At 40.9% G+C, this 21,277-nt stretch overlaps 1 protein-coding gene across 1 annotated transcript; it reads right to left on the reverse strand.

The window, feature by feature from the left end:
- Positions 1–4,456: 4,456 nt before the first annotated feature.
- YPEL1 (yippee like 1) lies at positions 4,457–19,795 on the reverse strand. The gene is made up of 5 exons (XM_075275342.1): positions 19,647–19,795; positions 14,331–14,609; positions 12,445–12,488; positions 9,751–9,859; positions 4,457–8,622 (listed from the first exon to the last, which is right to left on the reverse strand). The coding sequence occupies exons 2-5, from the start codon at positions 14,445–14,447 to the stop codon at positions 8,533–8,535; spliced, it is 360 nt and encodes a 119-aa protein (XP_075131443.1). The 5' UTR covers positions 14,448–14,609; positions 19,647–19,795; the 3' UTR covers positions 4,457–8,532.
- Between the last annotated feature and the right edge of the window lie 1,482 nt (positions 19,796–21,277).

Raw genomic sequence — 21,277 nt, forward strand, 5'->3', positions numbered from 1 at the left:
AGGTCAGAAAACTGGTATGAAATAAACCTGTCATGTTTTTTTCACAGCAGTTTTTATTCATGGTAGTGTGAATATAGCCTTAGATCTTTCATGCAATGTCTTCTAATGTCTCCTTAGCTGTGAGGTCCTGCATCGGTGACCTTATTCATATATCAGTATTTTGCATCAGTGATTGCAAACCAAATCCTGGAATGCAAATATGTATAGGTAAGATATATATATATATATATATATATATATATATATATATATATATATATATATATATATATATAGGTAAGGAATAAGGTATAACGGAAAGTTTTCACTTCTTCCATGTTTTCAGCTGGCTCCTTGTTGTACTGTATCTTACACACACTGTGGGGAATTTACTAACCCATCTATGCCAGTTTTCTCATGTAAATGTGGGGCCCTTTTTTTGCCCCATAGATGAGCCACATTGTTGGTTCTGTATCTTGCTTGCCACTTTTTACTAAACTAGGCAGAGAGGAGCAGAGACCAAGGTGGGCCAGAGCGAGTATGCATCAGATATCCAAATTATCTCTAACTTGTCAACTACTCATACTGCATTGCCCCATTGATGCAAAGCACTGATGTGTAAGGCCAAAATGTTACAACAACCATTTGCCAGTTGGAGTATTTTCGGTGGGGGGTTATGTGACTGTTTCAACTCTTTTTTTTTTTTTTTTTTTGCAGTGGAGTTTGTTCTGTGATTCTCGGACAGCTAGTTGGTGACATGAGGTTGGTCTTAAACCTGCTGTGCAATTCACGGTGTTGCAGTTTTTTTCTGCAGTGTGTCATCTACTACACCAATACTGAACATCATCACAGCATCTTAGCCCTGTGTGTCCCTGCCCTAACACCTAGGTCTCTAAATATGCTACTGGTAATTTATCACCTTGTTACTGTGCAATATAGTTGTAGTTCCTTTTTATGCTAGTGGTTTATGGTAGTTCTTTGTCATTTCCATGGGTAGTTTAAGGTATGGGTGTGACTTACAGTAGTATAGTAATCAGTGGCTAGTGCTTTATCACTAAGATTCTGAATTCAAATGCAATATTTGCATTAAGAATACGTTCTCCATTTGCATGAAGTTCTTCCTGCTCTCGAATAGGCTTGTTATTCTATAAATTGTCCCTCGTGTGTATGTTATATGGATTTAGAATGGCAGTTTCACTGAAGATGGCAATGTATGAGAGTGGGGACAATGTTTCTTTATTTCCTGTGCATCTAGGAAAGGTCACCAATATCACATTGTGGAAGTTTGAGGCTCAAAGCACCGTTTCCAAAGACAGAAGCAGACAGCTCCATGCACTGGAAGCAGAGCTGCAATAGCGTGACACAGTGTATGACGGCATCTGCTTCCATCTCTGTGCACTGTACTCAGAGCAGCTAATTGCGAATTGGACAATCCCTTTAAGAGACATATGCTTCTTAATTAAGTGAACACTCTCTAGCTGTACAGGTGGAATACCTACATGCTATTACTTATTACCAGTGGCGTAACTAGGAATGGCGGGGCCCCGTGGCGAACTTTTGACATGGAGGGAGTGTTGTGGAGTTACTGACTGTCATACAAGTGCTCATCCCCCAACACCCACAAGGTCCAATTATTTTACAGGAAGCAAATCTGTATATTTTTTGGACAGTGGAAGGAAACCAGAGTACTCAGAGGAAACCCATGCAAACACAGGGAGAACATAAACTTCATGGAGATATTACCTCTGGTTGGATTTGCAGCCAGGGCCCCAGCGCTGCAAGGCAAGAGCGCCAACCACTACTGAAGACAAACCGCAGCTTTCCAGGCTTGTTTGATCATGTAGCCCAGTGTCAGAGTCAGCCCCCAAGTTTCTCCACTTCCTTCTTCCTCTCCTGTGTTACCTGTAGTTTTTTTTGGGGGGAGGCAGGCCAATTAGATGAAACCAGCCCCTCTAGTACAGAATACACGTGTAAAAATAACACTCCCATTGACTTCAATGAAATTTTTTACACGTGTAAAAAACGCGTCAAAATACGCATTGCATTTTTGGTGCATATTTTGATGCGTTTTTTTACATGTGTAAAAAATTTCATTGAAGTCAATGGGGGTGTTATTTTTACACGTGCATTTGAAACACGTGTATTCTGCTAAAATGCGCTCGCGTTAACTCCGTGTGCACGGGCCTGGAGTTTAAAATTTGAGGCTATCATTTGGACATGAGGTAAAACAATTAATACTGTGATATAAAGGAATCTAGATCTCAGATCCATAGGGTGTGTGAATAGGGATTAAAAGCAATCAAGAAGATTTTACTGGAAAACACAGCAAGGCCTTGTTATTTCACATGACACATATTTATCTGATCACATAAATGACTAATCCCACCAGCTAATAGTGTACAGTCACCTCATCTAGATAACCACCATGAAAGCTTAGTCATTTCACATTATGCAATGAGATCATTCCAATAAATGTCTCCCTCTCTCTCCTTTAAGATACAATTTATGTTAAAGCAAATGAACAGTGTGAACTATAGAAACATAAATGGCAGGTCTTGCTAATATCTGGTTTTCCATAGAAATTGCAAATATTACTGCCATAAGGAATGCTACAGTGTTTATTAATTGTTATTTTACTGTATTATCATTCATTATTTTGATATACTTAGTATAGCGCTCCTCCAGTCTGTTCATGGCTGAGTTTAAAGAGGACCTTTCACCACTTCCAGTTCTTTGCCTCCTTTAATAGGGCTCGTGCAAACGGAGTAAACGTGCGCTCATTTTTGTATAATACACGTGTAAAGCATACACGTGTAAAAATCAGTCTTTCATTGACTTCAGTGACATTTTTTACACGTGTACAAAACGTGCCAAAAAAAAAAAAAAAGCAATCAGCACAGTCATTTGTGGTGTCCAATATGCTAATTAGGCTTTCTACTATCAATGTCAGACAATATTAGAGCCTAGAAATACACCCCTTGCCTATTCCTGCCTGAGACCACCCACTTGGCAATAGAGAGCCTAATTAGCATACTGGATACCAAAAACTGCACTGATTGCTTAGGAGAGAGCTAGAGAAAAAAGTCTTATGCAGTGGACTATTAAAGGATGCTAAGAAGTGGAGGTGGTGCAAGGTTTTCTTAAAATCAGTGTCAGTGTTACATGGCTGCGACATGCAGTATGGGTTTTTTTTTGTTTTTTTTTAATGCAGATTGTGAGCCCCATACAATGTACATTTTTCCCCATCAGTATGTCTTTGGAGTACGGGAGGAAATCCATGCAAACAAGCTCCTTGCAGTTGTTGTCCTTGGCAGGATTCAAACCCAGGACTCCAGTGCTGCAAGGCTGCAGTGCTAACCACTGAGTCACCCTGTTGCTCCCTTCATGCAGTATGTTATTGACATTTAAGGTAAAGAGATGACAAGTAAAGATGTGTTGTAAAATTGTAACGTTATCATGTGCTCTCATACATTTTGCACCATTTTTTTGTATTGACATATAGCCGAATAGTGAATTGGATCTACACAATAAGAGATTTATATCTAAAAGCGTTCATTTCATATTGTTCTTACACGGAGCTGTGACTTACTGCTATGGGCAACAAACACAGTTTTTCTGTTAGGCTAAGGCCACATATGTGGAGTTTACAGCTGGTTAGCTGTGGTGGACTCTCCAGTGGTAAACTTACTGTATGTAGTGGATGGAATTTCCACCTTATCCATGTATTGCAGAAAACCCCCCACAGCTCAAGGCGTGTTGGACTGAGTGTTTTAGGTATGTAGCATGTCGATTATCAACCTTGAAACCCAGGCTGGCAGCATAGGAAACCACCTGTAAAACCTGCAGCAAAACCCAGATTTAGGCTGAGGCCCCACATTGGCTCAAAAAACCGCAACAAAATCTGCAACAAAAAAAGTTGCGTTTCCACAAAGCCAAGAATGGCTACAAATGGAATTGGAAATATATAGGAAGTCTTTATACTTCTAACTTCTGCTCAATCTACTCCTGATTTTGGCTCAAAAAACCGCTACAAAATCTGCAACAAAAAAAGCTACGTTTCAGCAAGGTGGGGCCCTGGCCTTAGTCTGCTTTATTTTGCCGTATGCAGGCCTGCGGTGGGATATCTGCTAAACTACTACAGCTGACCTTCTGTGAACTAGCAGCATGTGGCCTTATTCTTACATGTCTGATTGAGTAAATTATTTGCATTGGTCATTCCTCCTGGAAACGTAGGAAGCCATACCTGGCCATTATCATTCAAGGGGCAGGTCTATACAGATTCTGACACGGTCAGCAGAGTGCACACCCCATCCAGTTAATTTATTCATAGACTTCCATGAAGAATAGCATAACACAATACTAAAAACATCCAGAAATATTCATTTCTGCAAATACAGGTGCTTTCTAGTACAGACTTGTGTGGTAAGCCACATGTGATACTCATGTATGTGAAAAGAAAAGGGATTTGAGACTGAAGCTGATTAAAGCCTTTTATTGTGATACCTCCAATTGTATACAACAACGTGAAACAAATCACACAAGTGTTGTACAATATAGCTAGGACAGAACAGCAAAGCTATGACATCTCAAAAAAAGAAAGAAAAAAAAAAAAAAAATTCAGTGTAAATGGTGTAAAATAGTGAGTGAGGTGTCGGCACTAGGCATCACATTGTGTGGCAGCATGTCCCATTCATAACAGTGGCTCTGTCTGTAAATCCTATCAGTATAGAAGGTCTTCAGGGATGAATATCTAGAAGCTCTGCTCAGCAGACTTCCAACACTGAAGTGGTCCAAGTTAACAATATGCACAGTGAATAAAGCTTAGGACTGTCTGACCCATTATATGTTCTGGGGTGTCGGACATCTGTCACTGGGATGAGAATTTCATAGCTATGACAATTCATTTCTGATCCTTGCTATGATGACTAAAAATAAAGAACAAACCATTATGAAGACTGTGAGAAGTATATTAAGTCACAAGTGCCATCGGCACTGCTTATCCAGACAGTGAAAGGGTTAAATGCAGGAATGTAACTCTCTGAGGCATACCACTTGACATATTTGCAAAACTTTCAAATATGAAGCAAATGTTAAAGAGTTTGCAAATACTTTCCAGGCATTTCCCTCCCTTTGCTACTTGGATCCAAAAAAAAAAATAGAGCCATACATAGAAGAAAGCAAAATAAGTGCACTTTACAAAACTCTATGCACCTAGATGTGACAATGTCAAGTGGCCATATAATGTAACGTGTAGAAATGAGAGGTAGACCATCTCTTCATATGGACCGGCAAGACTTTGCACAACCCACATGGATCTTAGATAGTGACTAGCTGGTTGTCCCTAGTATCTGGCATGAGAACACTGTACAGATGGCATGTGGAAACATTCTAGCAGTTTTATATAGAAATGCTCATAGGAATTGCTAGGACATAATGAAGTCAATAGTTCTGACTCTTACATAACAATCCTCATAAAGCACTACAATGCAATAGTCTATAATTTCTAGCACTATATGGTCCTAAACATCACATCAGGCAGGGCTAGAATCTCCTCAGTGCTGGACACAAGACATGGAGCAGCACTGGATCAAGTAAAAGTCACATCAAGTACTATCCACTTCTTCACTGTCATCAGGACACATAAAACAGAGCACCTGATCAAGTACAAGCCCCCTAAAATCACTTTGTACCCGGGGCAGGCCTGGCAGAGCTGCTAGCCCGCCATCGGGGTATAGGGACAGTTAGTACTGGAACACAAAAATGTAATGAATCCTAATGACTTTTCAAACAAACTTCTAGAAAAAAAACAAAAAAGAAAACACACAAACACACAGAAATGTGGTAAGTAGCTACAAGAATCATAAAAAAAAGTTTTTGGAGGGAGGAAACTTTACCAGAAACACAAAACGCTTAAATATTATCCATAATATTATATACAAAAATTGGTTAGATGGAAAAATGTTTTTTGTTTTTTTTTTAATATTTTTTTTTTGTTTTATACATATATTTTTTTCAAGTTTTATGCAAACTGCTGTAAAACAAAGACAAATCAGGACCAGTAACCAGACTGTCCTACATATTTATATATAACCGTAGCCACAACCGGGAGCCATTGAGAACTGGTGGGTGCTTTGTTCATGAGGCAAGAACAGGCTACTGATGGCGGTGGTTTATTTTATTACATTACGCTTTTATAGAAATTTAGAGGCCAAAAATCACTTTGAACTGTGCATGACGTATTTGTGCACGTGTTCAATGGATACATAGCAAAGTGCATAGCAAAATATATAGGGATATAGAAGATAATGTTTTGACTCTAGTTTAAGGAAACACAGAATTTAGACCACGCGGGTTAGCACAACCTATGAGTATATTCACATACAGAGGTAGAGGTACAGCAGATTTTAGGACTAGAAGCTGCTCCAATTGGCATACTGGTAACCATTGTAAGTGAATATACCATAAGTAATTAATAATTAGTAATAAGTAATTATTTATAGATCATGTTCCTTTTATGCAGGCACCTTTTTCTGAAAACCTCTTTCAGTACCAGCAGATGTTTGATAGGTTACTCAGATGGTAGATTTCCATCCATATGAAGATCTGATACACACAGAGGTAAGAGTGACTGTCTGTATGTGAAGAATGCACTGAAAAAAGAGGTTTTCTATCTATATACTATAATAGTAATCTACCTTTTAGAAATTTACTGAAAGCAGAAGCTGAAATTGACAAGAAGCATAAAGTGCAGTTTAGCCTAGTTCTAGATAATGCATTAAGCAGCAGCATTGCATCAGTTCTTACACTGAGAGAGCTAGCATTACATAGAAGTATATAGAGCGAGGGGATAGTAGCATTGCTATTGCATGGATTTCCATTGTATCATTCGATTCAAAGTGCTCACAGTAGTGGTAGTGTTTTATAGAAAAATAAAATGGTCCTGCAAAAGCCAAAACTGGTTGCAACCTCCCAGCCCTCTGAAGGCTCATGAATACATTAAGACCTTTCCAAATGGGTTATGTGCAGAAGATAGAATTTTACATTTCACTTATGTAAAGGGTACAATATAAGAAAGAAAGAAAAAAAGCCATGGTAATGCAAAGCTCACATAAACCACAAAAGCGCAGAGCAAATACATTTCAAGCAGATGTCCATGCCTCATCTCACAAGGCCTGGAGGGGCAGGGGAAAGAAAAAAAAACAATAAAAATTGCGCGGATACTTTATGATTATCATCATAAGAAAAGCAGCCCCAAAGGGTCACATGCCGCACACAGGGATAAGGTGGAAGGTTAGGCTCAGTCTGCTCACAATTTCCTTCTTCCCTCCACAGCAGCCGCACTGTGCAATGTAACATGGAAGTTGGTAACATTTACTTATATTGTTCAGGTTCATTATTTCTTAAAAATAAGATGCAATAAACATTGGGAGAGATTTAACCAGCAAACCACCCACACCCCAAGGCTTAAATTACCTATGCTACACAAAATGGGGATTATACTATACAAACAAGAAGGGCCTTTTCACCAGAAAGATTCCCTACGTTGCGAATGTGCAAAAAAGCGGGAGCGCGCCTAACACCACTTCAAATGCCCTCTTTATCCAGTGCATTAAATGAATGGTTTATGGTACCAGCCATAACACAATTCTGGGGACTGCAGCACCAGTTATACAATAACTGTCTCTGCAAATCACCTTGCTCCCACATGAGGTCTGCAACAGCCGTCTGACCACTCTATGGACATTTTATCTGCACAGGGTTTCCAAAATGTGAACTAGTTTGGAGCAAATAATCTCTAGGGCACAGAACATTACCATAATATTAGTTGGTTCCCTCCTCCACCATGAAAACATTTTACCCATCCTTGGCATTTCTTAAGTATGTGTAAACCAAAAGGAACATCACTGGAAGCTGGCACTTCTCTGCACTCTCCTAACTGCAGCACAAAGATTGAAGTCTTGAACATGCACTGAAGGCTTGGAAAACACCATCTTGTTATTCACAGTGTCTTCAGTCCTGGGACACAGAATTCCTTGCACTTCAACCTCCATGACATGTGTCCTGTAAGGTCAGGGTAGTTTATAAACTTGTATGTTCTTGTCCAATGCACATGTTTCTTCAGTTTTGGAACCAGGATGCCAAAATGTGTAGGGGATAAAACAGAGTATAGGCATGCACAAAAACATAAGTCTCAAGCAAGCCAACACAAGTCTCAAGGACATGTAAGTTTACAAGTTGGAGGATGGGAAGGACCTATTCCAGTGTGTTGCAGCAGCAACAGTTAACAGCTGATCACACACAAGAATACGCTTACATAAGGGGGAGGGTAGTAAAAGGGAGAAGGAACCTTCAAAGACATGTGGATATTCAAGTTCAGCCACGACGTGTCCATACGCTGCTCTACCAATCCATGAGGTTACTTTTTTTTTTCTTTTTGTCATAAAGTTCAATATTTTATCGGTTGCTCTAGAACAAAAATCCACAGTTCAATTTTACATTGCCTGTCATAAAGGTTTCAGAGACGCAACCTGACCAGAAAGCAGTGGACAGGACTCATTCCCAGCCATTGTCCTTTATCATGTGAGCCAGTTCAATGATAAACTTTCCTTCCTTGTATTTCTGACTGCTTTCAAAGGCATGTTCCTGTGGGAAACAAGGAGATATAATTAATATACAAAACAGAAGCCATACATCAAATGCGTACTTCTATCTAGCATCTCCATCCCTTGAGTCAGTGCTTCTTATTGGTAAGACACCCAGCATATGTGAAGCATAAGCGATCTTATAGTGCACAGATCTGTCTATGGATGCGCCAAACTCTGGATCTACTAACACCCTTTGTTCTTATTTCATGTTCTTCTGTAGACCGGTTCTACACATTAAGAAAGACTGACTTACAAAAAACAGAAAAATCTGCAACATAAAATGTCAAAGCCCAGAGTGCATTTAAAAAGAATGGGAAATGTAAAAGGAAGCCCTTATACTTCTCCCTGCTGCTAAATCCACTCCTGGCTTTGGCCCAAAACTAAGAAAAAGCAGAAAAATCTGCGAGAAAAAATATAAAGCAGCTGTTCTGCAATGTGTGCCCTCAGCCTTAATGTGTAAGGGACTATGCTGCAATACCAGATGCAGACAGCCCATGGATACGAGAGATGCTCATTTTTACTTATCTTGGATTCTCCCATTAATTAGTAAACATGCTATTTACAAGTAGAAGCATTCATTGTGTAGGACACAATAATAAAAATGATTTAAAGAAGTTTTCCAGCACCTTGATTCCCCCCCCCCCAAAGATAAGAATGCTATAAAATAACAAAAACGGCTTCCCTGCTGATCTCTGTATCCATCTGTACCAGGGATTGGCTGCAGTTTGTACAAACGTCATTGATGAAGGTTACAGAAGACCTGGGAAGCAGCGGCACTGGAGCAATGGGGTTTGGCAAGGTAATAACTTAAATGTTTTTCCAAAACTATAGGATGTGATGATAAAAAACTAAAGCCCTTTAACAGTGCTCAGTACCTCAGATATACGCCAGTTGACTATAAATATAATGCACTGTACAGAGCCTTAGTAAGTGACTTCACCAAGAAAATTGAAGCAAAACAAATTTACATTATGTGTGGTGTCAGCAAAAACGGAAATATTCTTTGTATTGTTGTTAACAAAACGTTAAATACGTTGTACGAATAGACAAGTCACTATGAACGATGTTCTTTCTGAAAATATTTTCCCTAAACCTTATTAATACAGAGTTCCGGTTATTAACTCACATATTTCCAGCCAAGTGTGGTTTTACAGTTCTCACAGTATATATCAGCAACTGCGTGCAACCCGGTTAAAAGGACCCGCTCTTCTGCAGGACCACAGCCAACATTTACCCTGTAGAACAAAAGAGTCTACCATCAATCGTCTGATCATGAAAGAAAACTTTAAACAATAGAAAAAAACAAAACAAAAACCTTTAAATAAAAAAAAAAAAGAAAAGAAAAACTTTATAAGACTTGGTACACAACAGTACTGGAACTTCGTTTGGGGATTTTGTTCCCCTTTCTGCGGACCCCATTATAGTTTATGCAGGTAATCAGTTTTTTAAGCGTATTAGGTTTCTTTTTGGGGGTCCCAAGCAGACACCCCAAAGGGAAACCTGAAGGCAGGTGTGAACCTAGCATAACGCACCAAAGAACGATCCTTCACTTCCTATACAACTGTGCTACTATTTAGGTCCTAAGAATTTCCATCAGAGAGGAGCAATAAACATTAGGTTTATGGTACCTAAAACAATCTATGTGATTACCTTTCCATCTGTCAGAACTTTTAAAGTATGTTCACACATGGCAGATGCATTGCAAAAATTTCTGTGACTGGTTGTTCCTGCAGTATGTGTATAGATTTCTGCGAGCATCATACAGCCAAATCAGGCAGAAATGAGTGTGATGACTGTAGACTGGATTTCATTGTTAAACTTATGAACCCAGTGAAATTTCCAGCAGGAAAGACAATGGAAGACACTTTTCCATGAAAAAATTATAATGAAAGATATTAACTCAATGATAAAATACTACTGTACGTATTAAATAGTTCATGAATATAGAGGTACATTTATAAAATTGTCTCTACACAGACAGGGAAAAGAAAAGATCAATGAAGAATATCATGTCTGCAACTACCAGCAGATGCTATGGGGCCCAAATACTAAGGAGATGAAACCTCGGGTGCAGTTAAAGAGAGTCTCTCATTGGTAAAGCTCATTTTTAAGTAAAGACATTTCTGAATAGCCTACTATTCTACTGCTGCCTTTATATTTTCAAGACACCCCGCCGTTTCATTATAAATCACTATTATGGTTTATGCTAATGAACCCCACACCCCTCCACTGCTTGTGCTCCATCTGCCCTCCTCCTCCCTGGATATTTGCCCGCCCAGATTGCACTCCTGCAGTTCAAATCTTATGCATGCGCAGTGCTGCTCCGTTCAGAGCGGTACTGCACATGTCAGAGCGCCATTTTGGTGTAGTTCGTCGGAGAACTGCACATGCTGCTTTTTTTTTTTTTTTTTTTTTATTAATCAGCACAAAAATACAATAAAAAACCCAAAAAACAGATTTAAAGCATATACAATCCTAAAAAATAATTAAAAAGAAAATAAACTTGAAGAAAAAAAAAATGTGGACCAGCAGAACCCCAAGTTGTTTTCTACATGATGTCATTGTTACAGATGATGGTTGACAAGCCCTAATAGTACTCATATGGTTTGTCACATAATTTTCCAGTCAGAAGCATATCGAATGGTTTGATGAGTAAGCATTGTACACAGAATGAATAGAAATAGGATGGCAGAGTTTGAGGGATGCTTGGAATAAAACATAAAGGGGTTAATACATGCAAGCCGCTTCTATCTGCGAAGCTTAGTCAGATTCCAAACCAGCAAATCTTGGCAAGCAGAGCCGAATACTACAAGCATTTCAGATACTTTACAGAGAACAACTGGGTAGCAAGTCCTCTAGAATTTCCTGCTTGCACAGCCTACAAACACTTTCCCACCAGATGCCATCTATGCCAGGTGCTCTGCTAGCAAGAACCGTAACTCTGGTGCAGACTTTTCTCTCATGTAACCTATTTATAGCACACGGTCTGGACAGTTACTCACAAGATTATAAATAAGGAAATGACCTGACTGACAAGAGCTTTGCACTCCAGACCAAAATAGCCCGACTAGGTGCAATACTAATTATATCTATAATGCATGGAGGGCGACAGTTTTGTTAACCAATTGCGGCAATCTGTATCGTGTAATGTGAGGAATAATGGCCAGATATTGTCAAACACATTTCATGATCTCTAGAAAAAAAAAAAAAAAAAAGTTAAAAACCCTAGAGTCTATCAGAGTTGCTCATACCAACCAATCACAGGACAGCTTTTATTTCCCAGATCAGTGAGCTGGCCTCTGATTGGATGCTATAGGTAAGAAGGCCAGTGTTCTCTATATGGCCATCCTAAGGGATATCATATACAAACATAATAGATGTCTGTTTGGTCATCAACTTTGCCCTTTTTCATCTTGTGCCTATGTAAAAGTAAAATATGTAAATACTGCCAGAGAGACATTCACAAGATACGCTAAACGCCTAAAAATGCATGACTCATGGCTTAACACCTAATACTGTTCAAACACACTAAAGTGACCTGAACCTGCTGATTTCAGATGGTGATTTTAAGGGGACAACTCATAACAGTCTCTAAATATGTGCCTTTAGGGAGAAGAACAACTAAACATGTTTGTTCCTGCAGGAGATAAACCATCACCAGTGATGTCTGGCAGTAACTTATTCACTTCAACCCAGCAATGCACCATGGGCTAATCCAGGCATACCAAGATTGGAAAACAACAGCAGTCCAGCATTGTTTTTGATCAAAAAGGAGCATTGTAAGTCTCTAGAAAACAGAAAAAAGCATCAAAATACTCACACAGAGTTGAAGAGGTAGGCTCGCCCTTGACTTCCCTGAAATGACTGTGGGGGAAAAAGAAAAAACAAACCACAAGGCGATCATTACTTTAGATCTGACAAACGTACATGAACATCTACTAAATCACAAGCTCATCAAAATTTGCTTTGGTGACAAGAAATGCACTATTGCAAAGTCTCCTCCCTATGTCCTAGCCAATGTAGTCAAGCAATATAGGAGCTGGTCCTAATGAGGTAAAATATTCTACTTTTTCAGGACATGAGATGAATGCACTTGGAAGTGACAACTAACTTTTCAGAGCACAAATCTTGGCAGGAACACAAAAGATTAACTAATGTTCTTAGAGATTACTAAATCGCAACAGGAAATAGTTGCAAAAATGCTCTAAAGGATAAATAAAGCGCTCCCTTGCCTCCAGGAGGACTACTTGGTTATGTATGGACAGTACCACCTTAGTACTTCACCAAAAGTCTAGTAGACCTCTGTTCAGTGCCTAGTATATAAAAGATTGCATAAAATAGAAAATAATTGTGCAAAGATTCCAAACGGCCATTAGAAAACGTTACACAAAGAAAAATTGAGGTTCTCATCAAGTCTAAAATTGTCATATTCTTCACCATATCCTTATTCAGATGACAGTATTCTGTTTAGCATTTCTAAGCCAAAACATATTTACACTGGGTTCACACCAGCGCCTGAACTCTGTTTACAGGTTTCCATCTTCTGCATGCAGAACACAGAAACCTGTCATGCAGAGTCCGGCGGTGAGCGCCGGTGAGCGTTTTATGCTCTCTGCGGCAAAATTGTTTTTCTTTAAACCGGACACAGAGTACTTTTTTTTTTTTTTAAATGGCCGACTCCGTGTCCGGTTAAAAAAAAAACAAAACGGTTTCGCCGCGGAGCGCATAAAACGCTCATTGGCGCACATGGCCGGAGACTTTTCAAGCCCATTCAAATGAATGGGTTTGAAAGATGCCTGCAGGTTTCCGTCTCCTGCCCCTGTTTTGAAACCTGCAGAACGGAGTACGGGCGCAGATGGGAATGAGCCCTTACTGACTAGGACTGGTGAAATAGCCATCGATCATACACATCTACCCCCTTCTCAGGTTGAACATGAGACATATCTTTTTTCAACTATACTATCTATGTCACTGAGCTCAAGGAAAGAAGCAGCAGTGTATGTCTTCATTCTCTGCTATACTCCATGAAAAATACTGAAGGAGCCAAGTGAATGTGTGCTCAGAGATTTCTGTCTCCATAGACCTTAGTAGAAAGATGCCGCCATCCCTCAAGGAAGACTAGCCTGAACAAAATCAAATGGCAGGGTCACAATGATAGTTAGAAAATAGGCACTGACAACATGTCACTCATCCATTTGATGACTTCCAACCCTTACCTATATTTATATAACCACAACAGGGCAGATTTATTAAAAATGGTCAAAAAACAAAACCAATCACAGCGCAGCTTTTATTTTGCATGCTGATCCTGAAACATGAAGCTTCATCACAATTTGTTGCTATGGCCAACGAACACAATTTTGCTTTTAGACCATTTTAATAAATCTGCTCCTATTTGTTGTTAGTAGTAAAAGACCAATGAGAAATGTAGTGACTACATACAGCAGCCAACAACAGGCTGGCAGGCTGCAGCTTCTTGCCAGCAGAGGGCATATAAATGAGATACGTACATTAGTTACTTATCAACCACACTATCTTTCTCAAGCCCTGCAGCAGGTGATTTTCTGCCTTCTAACTTCAGGATTTGTCTTCTGTGAGACTCCTTGAATTTTTTTCTTCCAGATTTCTTAAAGAAACCTATAAGATTTCTTCATATTTAGTGTAATGTATATACGCTAAACTAAAAAAATCACCATGAAAGCTTACCTTGGATATCAACTCATCATGATTGGCTAAATGTGCTCTACAGTGAATACAGCTGTAGGTTCTGTGACAGTTTGGCAGATAAGCCTGGAAGGTTTTGGACTTTGTCATCTTCACCATGTCTGTCGGGGGCTCCTCACTCAGCTCGGGGCTGGCACTGGAAGAATTACAACTTTGCTGCACTCTCTGACAAAAGAAACACTGGAAAATGCAAGCAAAAGCCGTTGTTGGTTTGGGGAGTGTGTGGCACTTCCCACACAGATGCCAAAGGAGAAAGTCAATCTGTAGGGGGAAAAGAGAAAAGCAAGACATAAGAAGACAGCACCAATATTACTGAAAAATGGGGGGGGGGGGGGGGGGGAGTAGTAAGTGCTGCAAAAGGTTGAAGTTTAAAAAGAAAAAAAAAATGGAATCAGTATTCACCTTTCTGTTCTCTGACAGTGCTTCAGACAGTCAGTGCAATGCTGACATGTGTGTGACATCATGGCTCCCATCACTTAGCCACAATGGCCAGGAGGACAGACAGAGTAAGCACTGGAGTGCAGGAGGCAATGTAAAGGGGAGTACTGATTCGCTTTTTTTAATGAGCTTTCTAACTCTTGACCACACCATATGGTGATGTTTTTCCAAGTGGGTTGCAAATCAGTACTCATGAGTCGGTCAGGTATAACAGTGGATGCCCATGAATAGTCCTGATTTCCCAGTTCACTGAACCCTTTAACACCCAGAATCATCTCTTCTGTGTTTTGACCAAACCTGGAGCTTTATGTGCAACACTAAGTGTAAGGTAAATGTTTCCATGAAGTTCTGCATTGTATCTGGGGTATATGACATGCAGTGCTATCTGTGGGCAGTATATTACAGAATAACAGATGAGCAGACTGAGGCATAGTTTTGTTGGAAATGTTCCAGTCGCAGCCCAGTGGGCAGTTCTCCTCAGTTAGCGATGGCTACCTCTGTATACAGAACCCCACAAGGTAAGCTGTCAGTCACCAGGTAGGACTGACTGCCCACTGGAGTCCTACTAGAACATTTCCAACACAACTATACATCAGCTCTTTTTTGCTCTGTAATATACTGCCCATGAACAGTGAAGTGAATGAAAAAAAATGACAGGTTATACCGAATCTTATTTCATAAAAAACATTTTATTCAATATTTGCAGCTCCTTCTGCTCTATAATATACAAACTGGACATTTTCAATGGAACAGGTTCACTAAGACTAGATTCACACTTGTGTTGGAGTCTCCTTATGAGTCTCCGCGCAAAATCTGCTTAAAATCAACGGAAAGAAAAGTTCTGCAAAATCGACGGAAAGAAAAGTCCTGCAAAAGACTGGTTTCAGTCTCAAACTTGCAAAAACCCGTCGGACCCAATTATAGTCTGTGGGGTCCATGGGTTTCCATGTGTAACTGTTTTTAAGGAAACAGAGTCTCTGTCTTTTGGGTCCCTACGCACACCTGAAGAACGGAAACCCAAATTCTAGTGTGACCCTAGTGTACGCCGAGGGCCTGAAATGGTCAGTCATACAACTAATAACAGTGCACAGGTTTCACTTCAGTCTTCCATAACACGGTCAGCAAGATGAAACCTAAACAAACAACTTGCAAGCACAGCAAACTAAATGTGTATGTGTGGGATCTAAGAATAGAAAGGCAAATATAGCATACATATTACAGTGGATGCAGAAAGCAGCTCTACAACTGGGCTCGATTACAGGAAGTCTGTACTGCTACATATAAAATACTCTCAATAATGGAATCGTAAGGACCTTGAGCAAATAAGGACTGGCAAAAAGATTCATAAATATGTCTGCTGAATGTGAATAGTCATCTAGGTTCCTAACAAGGTACATTTGGGGTATAATTCTGTAAAGCTTATTATAATCGCTTTACAAGTGGAAAGCCGCACATGGGACTGAAATGTGCAGTGAAACCCACTGATCTTATTCTGAAGAATATTGTGTCATACTATACAAAAGCCATCCTTATCACTGGTTTATAAAGCACCAACATATTCACCATCCCTGTACAGAATTCATGCCTGCAGCCAGACCACAATCGCAACGTGTAATGAATGCATGTACGCCACAGATTTCCTGCTTTGACTGTTAACCTTAACAATACTTTGGTTATATTGTAACAATATATAAACTGAGCCTGTAGAAAACACTGAGAGATTTCAGAATTGTGAATGCAGCTCTGTGCTTATATAAATGTTGCAAATAAAGATCAGTAACACAATTTATATAGAAGTATACTCAATGTTCATGTTAATATACAAGCAGGAGTGCCCAAGAGTAAAATTCATTGCGTCAGTCACTTTACAGCTTCCATATTCACAAACTCTTAAATCTGTGTTGGCGCATTCTCTTCAATATTCGTCTGCCGTCTAGCCCTTGCCTTGGACTGTGTGGATGAGGCACCCCAAGTGCACCAAAAACATTTTCATAGGACACCAAAATTGTTTTCGTCCACATATACTAAATACCTACAGCAGAAAGACATGTTGGCCATCAGTCTAATGTGGTGTGTAATGCTTTGGAGGGAGTTGGTTTATTTTCTTTATTCTGTGTCCATTCCCCTCTCATGTTGCAGGCCTGTGGAGAGGCCTCTGTAGGTGCTAAAGAAAGAACTAAGGCCCAACTTATCTGTCCTCTTCCCTTCTCTGCGCCCCATAGCAGCTGCAAAGGCTGTCTCTATAGCATGCACAATAGAAATGCAAAAAAATAAAAAAGATGAGCACTAAGAATGAGACCAATGGACTATTAGTCAAGGAGTAAAAAACATGACTGCCAATGTATCCAGATGTAGATTCACCACAGATTAGCTGTGCCCCTATATAACCTCAGATAAACTGCAAAGAAACCACTCAATTCTTCCAGAGCACTTGCCTATACATAGAACATAACAAAACAAAAAAAAATCATGTGCAGACGGGGAGACGGACAATCAGAAACACCCAAACTACACCCCTAATGTGACGTGTACAGTGAAGTCTTCACCTTACCAGTAGTCGCTCAGCAGCGATGACTGTTTACTCTGAGCTGCAGTTCCACAAACACACAATGCGTTCACCTATATTATTCCCACCACCACAATGTGATGTAGGGAGCACTATTAAACATGTCAGCAAGCACTACAATAGCAGGCATTCATGTGGGTCACAGCCCACCCACCCCTTCTGTCCTTATTTACAGCTGACACATTGCAGTCCAGGGCAGATGACACCATTGTGTATATACATGAAATACAGACCTTCAACAGCTACAAGCAAAGCCTGGTATGTACTGTCTCTGACTAGAGAGTCAAGTGATGACGTCAACATAATTTGGTTATAGCCTTCTCTTCAAACAAAGAAGGAAGGCACATGGCTGAGAACCAGAACCTGGATAAGGCATGATAATAGGATTCCTGGTCTAAATCTTTCAGGGATAACAAACCTGCATGTGTGAATTTACTATCATGTACTTAATCCTTGTAATTCAAACTAGTTAATAGACATATTGGTGTATTTCAGAAATGACTGTGGGCACCAGGGGGTTGTTTACATGAGCACAAAGCGCTGCAGGATTATTACGCTGGGGGTGACAGACAACTCCAAGGTGCCGAACACAAAGAAGCTTCCTAACAACAGTCACACAGGAAAACCATTTGCAGGGATTTCTGTAACAAAGTCCATTGAGAGCTTTGTTTTCCTGAGCTGGGGAATGAGCGCAATAACCACGGCATGTAGTGTACAAGAGAGACTGGATTCAGAAACTCTCTGATGGCTTGTGTCTATAAATAGAAAGCGTTCAGCCAGTGAGGCACGTCTTTGTGACAGCTTGGGGGTAATAACTGTACGTGTATTATGGGGTTGTCATCCATACAGCCCTAATGTTGGCTGCCCCCACCACACACACAAAGAGGAGAACTTATGGGAGCAGGAAGAGGAGAATAACAGACGACATGTTGTTTATTACGTCAGGCAGCCTTTGTTACAGATAAGCTATTTTCAGGCCAGTTCAGAGCTAGTTAGCACAGTTTATGGGTTTACACGACCACTTTGTTCAGTTTTACATACTGGGCAGGTGAAGGTTTGCCTTGTGCCATAAAAGAGAATTCACCATTTACTTGTTTACCCAGACACACATCTAATCCTTTGTACATGAGGACATATACAAACAAAAGACCTGAAACACTCTCCAGTAAGTATATCCTGACCCACACAAGATACAGCTACAATCCCTTCAGGTCTCTGGTCATTCCAGGCAACAATGAGTTTGGAGCTTGTCATTTTCTTAATTGGTATAAAAAGACATATAATTAATGACACCTCATCGTCACCGGGGTGATAATAACCCCCTAACCAGCAGCTCCCAAAGATCTTACCATCCACAGTGACTACTGGCGAGTTACTACAACACAAAGAGGAACAAAGAAACTACAACAGCAATTGTTTGTTACATGTCCAACAACAGACAATATAGCAAAAGAGAAAGCCCTAAAACAGACTCAATAGACCAAAGACTAAGTATCACAGACATAGGGGGTCATAAAATTGCAAAAAAAAGACTAAACCTTTACAATTCGGACAGGAACAACAAAGCAAAGACTAAATGTTACCGCTGTAACAGGCACAATAGAGCAAAGACTAAGTATCATAGCCATAAGGGTCACAAAACAGCAAAAAAAGACTAAACCTTTACAACTAGACAGGAACTACAGAGCAAAGACTAAATTACCGCTAGAACAGACACAATAGAGCAAAGACTAAAGGTCACAACAACAACAACAGACACAATATAGCAAAAATTACAACAACAACAAGACACAACATAACAAAGACGATAACAACAACAGACACAAGATAGCAAAAATAACAACAACAAAGACAATATAGCAAAGATGATAACAACAACAGACACAGTACAGCAAGGAAGATTTCATGTTACAACAGGCTCCAGTACATGTCATGTGTAATCCTCCAGGGACCTGATCTGTAAGGACTGACAAGTCAGCATTTACCCCATGCAGTAAGATCCTGACTGACTAGGGGGGCGCTCTCAGCACTGTACATGATACATTTCATCCACAAGTTTACAGTCTATGGCAGTGCCATGATGCCACTCTGCTTGTTATATGCAAGACCCTCTGCCCCCTGGGTACAGCTGCCTTCTGTCCCTGCCACACATCCTGATGCCGCACATGCCCACCATGGAGTCAGTGCCCCTGAGTTAGCCATGACTAGGAGCAGACACTCTCCTCTACACTCAGACACAATGGCCCCCCTCTTCCCACAGCCCCCACATTTTGTCCTCTGAGCCCCCTCCTTACTCGTTGCTTCTTCTTCCCTCTTCTCTTTCCCCTTCACCAGTTTCCTCGTTGCTCATTCTCCGGGCGGCCTTCTCACCCCGCCGCCACCTCCTCCCGCCGCTTTTGTTTTGTTTCTGACTGAAGACCGATCAACGGCGGTTTAGAGAGAATGGGGGGAGCCTACGTAAAAACACAGTCGTGAGGAGCCAATCACAACATGGATACCTTTTGCCGTCACAAAGTCAAGAACCAACCATTCAGAAGGCCAGGGCAGTAGAACACAACCATCCAATCATTGCCTGAATCCTTGTGCGTCACAGCCAATGAGAGGCAAGTCCTTGTGAGGACTGACCAATGGCGAGCGGAGGCTGCTTCTAGACAAAGGATGTTTTGGTTGCGGTTGGGGAGGTGACTAGCGGAGGGGGCGTGACCTGAAATGACAGCAGACGCTTCATAGAGCTACAGCTGGGATTGGTTGCAGATTATGACAACTTTATTTTTTATCCAATCACGTGCTGGGGGCGGGAGTCTAGGACTGTTGTTTGGGTTCTTAACAACAGGCGCGGGCCCGGACAGCACGCGGCGAAGGGGAGGAGCTTCGGGGACGCGCCAAGGGGGATAAACAGCAGGAGAGTGACGAAAGCATTGCCGCTGCGGTAGCGTTAACCCGTTATTGGCAAGGCAGCCATTGTTGCCTGAGCTCAGCAGCGATAGTTAGACTGGGGCCACATGACAACTGAAAGATACATGTGAACTGCATGACAATCATGGTCGCAATGCGAATTCCATTGTTTACCTATGTGGAAAGGTCACATGGCACTATACATGCTGGCACAGGAGCAATGCAGGATAAAAGCGGAGTAGTTACCCATAGCAACCAGCTAGCTGCTTTCAGTTTTCAAAGGAGATTTGTAAAAAGTGAAATCTAATGACTAGTGAATATAATGCCTCGTACTGCACATGAGAGGGGGCCTGCATTATACCAGAGCAGGCTACCTGATCTGTCTGCTTCTAGCTTGGACATGGGAAGATTTCTGACAGGACCAAAGGCCGAACCTTGTGGAAACAAGAAGACCTCATGTTACTGTGCCAGCAAAGTAGGAAGTGTTATTTAACACCAGCGGGATAAGGCTACTAGTGTTGTGTGACTATTTGGGGCTCTGTCCCCCATTCAGACGGAAACTGAGCAGACCCCGTTACAGTATATCCGCGAGTAAGCGCCCCTTCACACGGAGTATACGCTCGCTGATTCTTAACGTGTAACATGTTCCGAATCAGCGGTGTTAAAACAGATCCCACTGCTTTCTATGGGAGCCGGCGTACGCGCGTATCGCATTGACAGCAATAGGGGGGAAAAGCAGCCCATTCATTTCTATGTGGAGCGCACGTATGCCGGCTCCCATAGAAAGCAATGGGATGTGTTTTAACGCCGCTGATTTGGAACGAGTTACACGTCCAGAATCAGCCAGCGTATACTCCATGTGAATGGGCCCTAACTGCTTTTTAAACTGATAGGGTTTCTGTATTTCAGGTCCTCAGGAATGGAAACCCAAACGTTAGTGTGAACCTAGTTTTAGTCACAATTTTTTGTACAAAAACCTGATTTGGTGCACTTGCACCACCGCTATGGTCGCTGGGCCCCACTGGGACAA

Source organism: Leptodactylus fuscus, chromosome 1 (assembly GCF_031893055.1).
Source record: "Leptodactylus fuscus isolate aLepFus1 chromosome 1, aLepFus1.hap2, whole genome shotgun sequence".
NCBI classification, from domain to species: Eukaryota; Metazoa; Chordata; class Amphibia; order Anura; family Leptodactylidae; genus Leptodactylus; species Leptodactylus fuscus.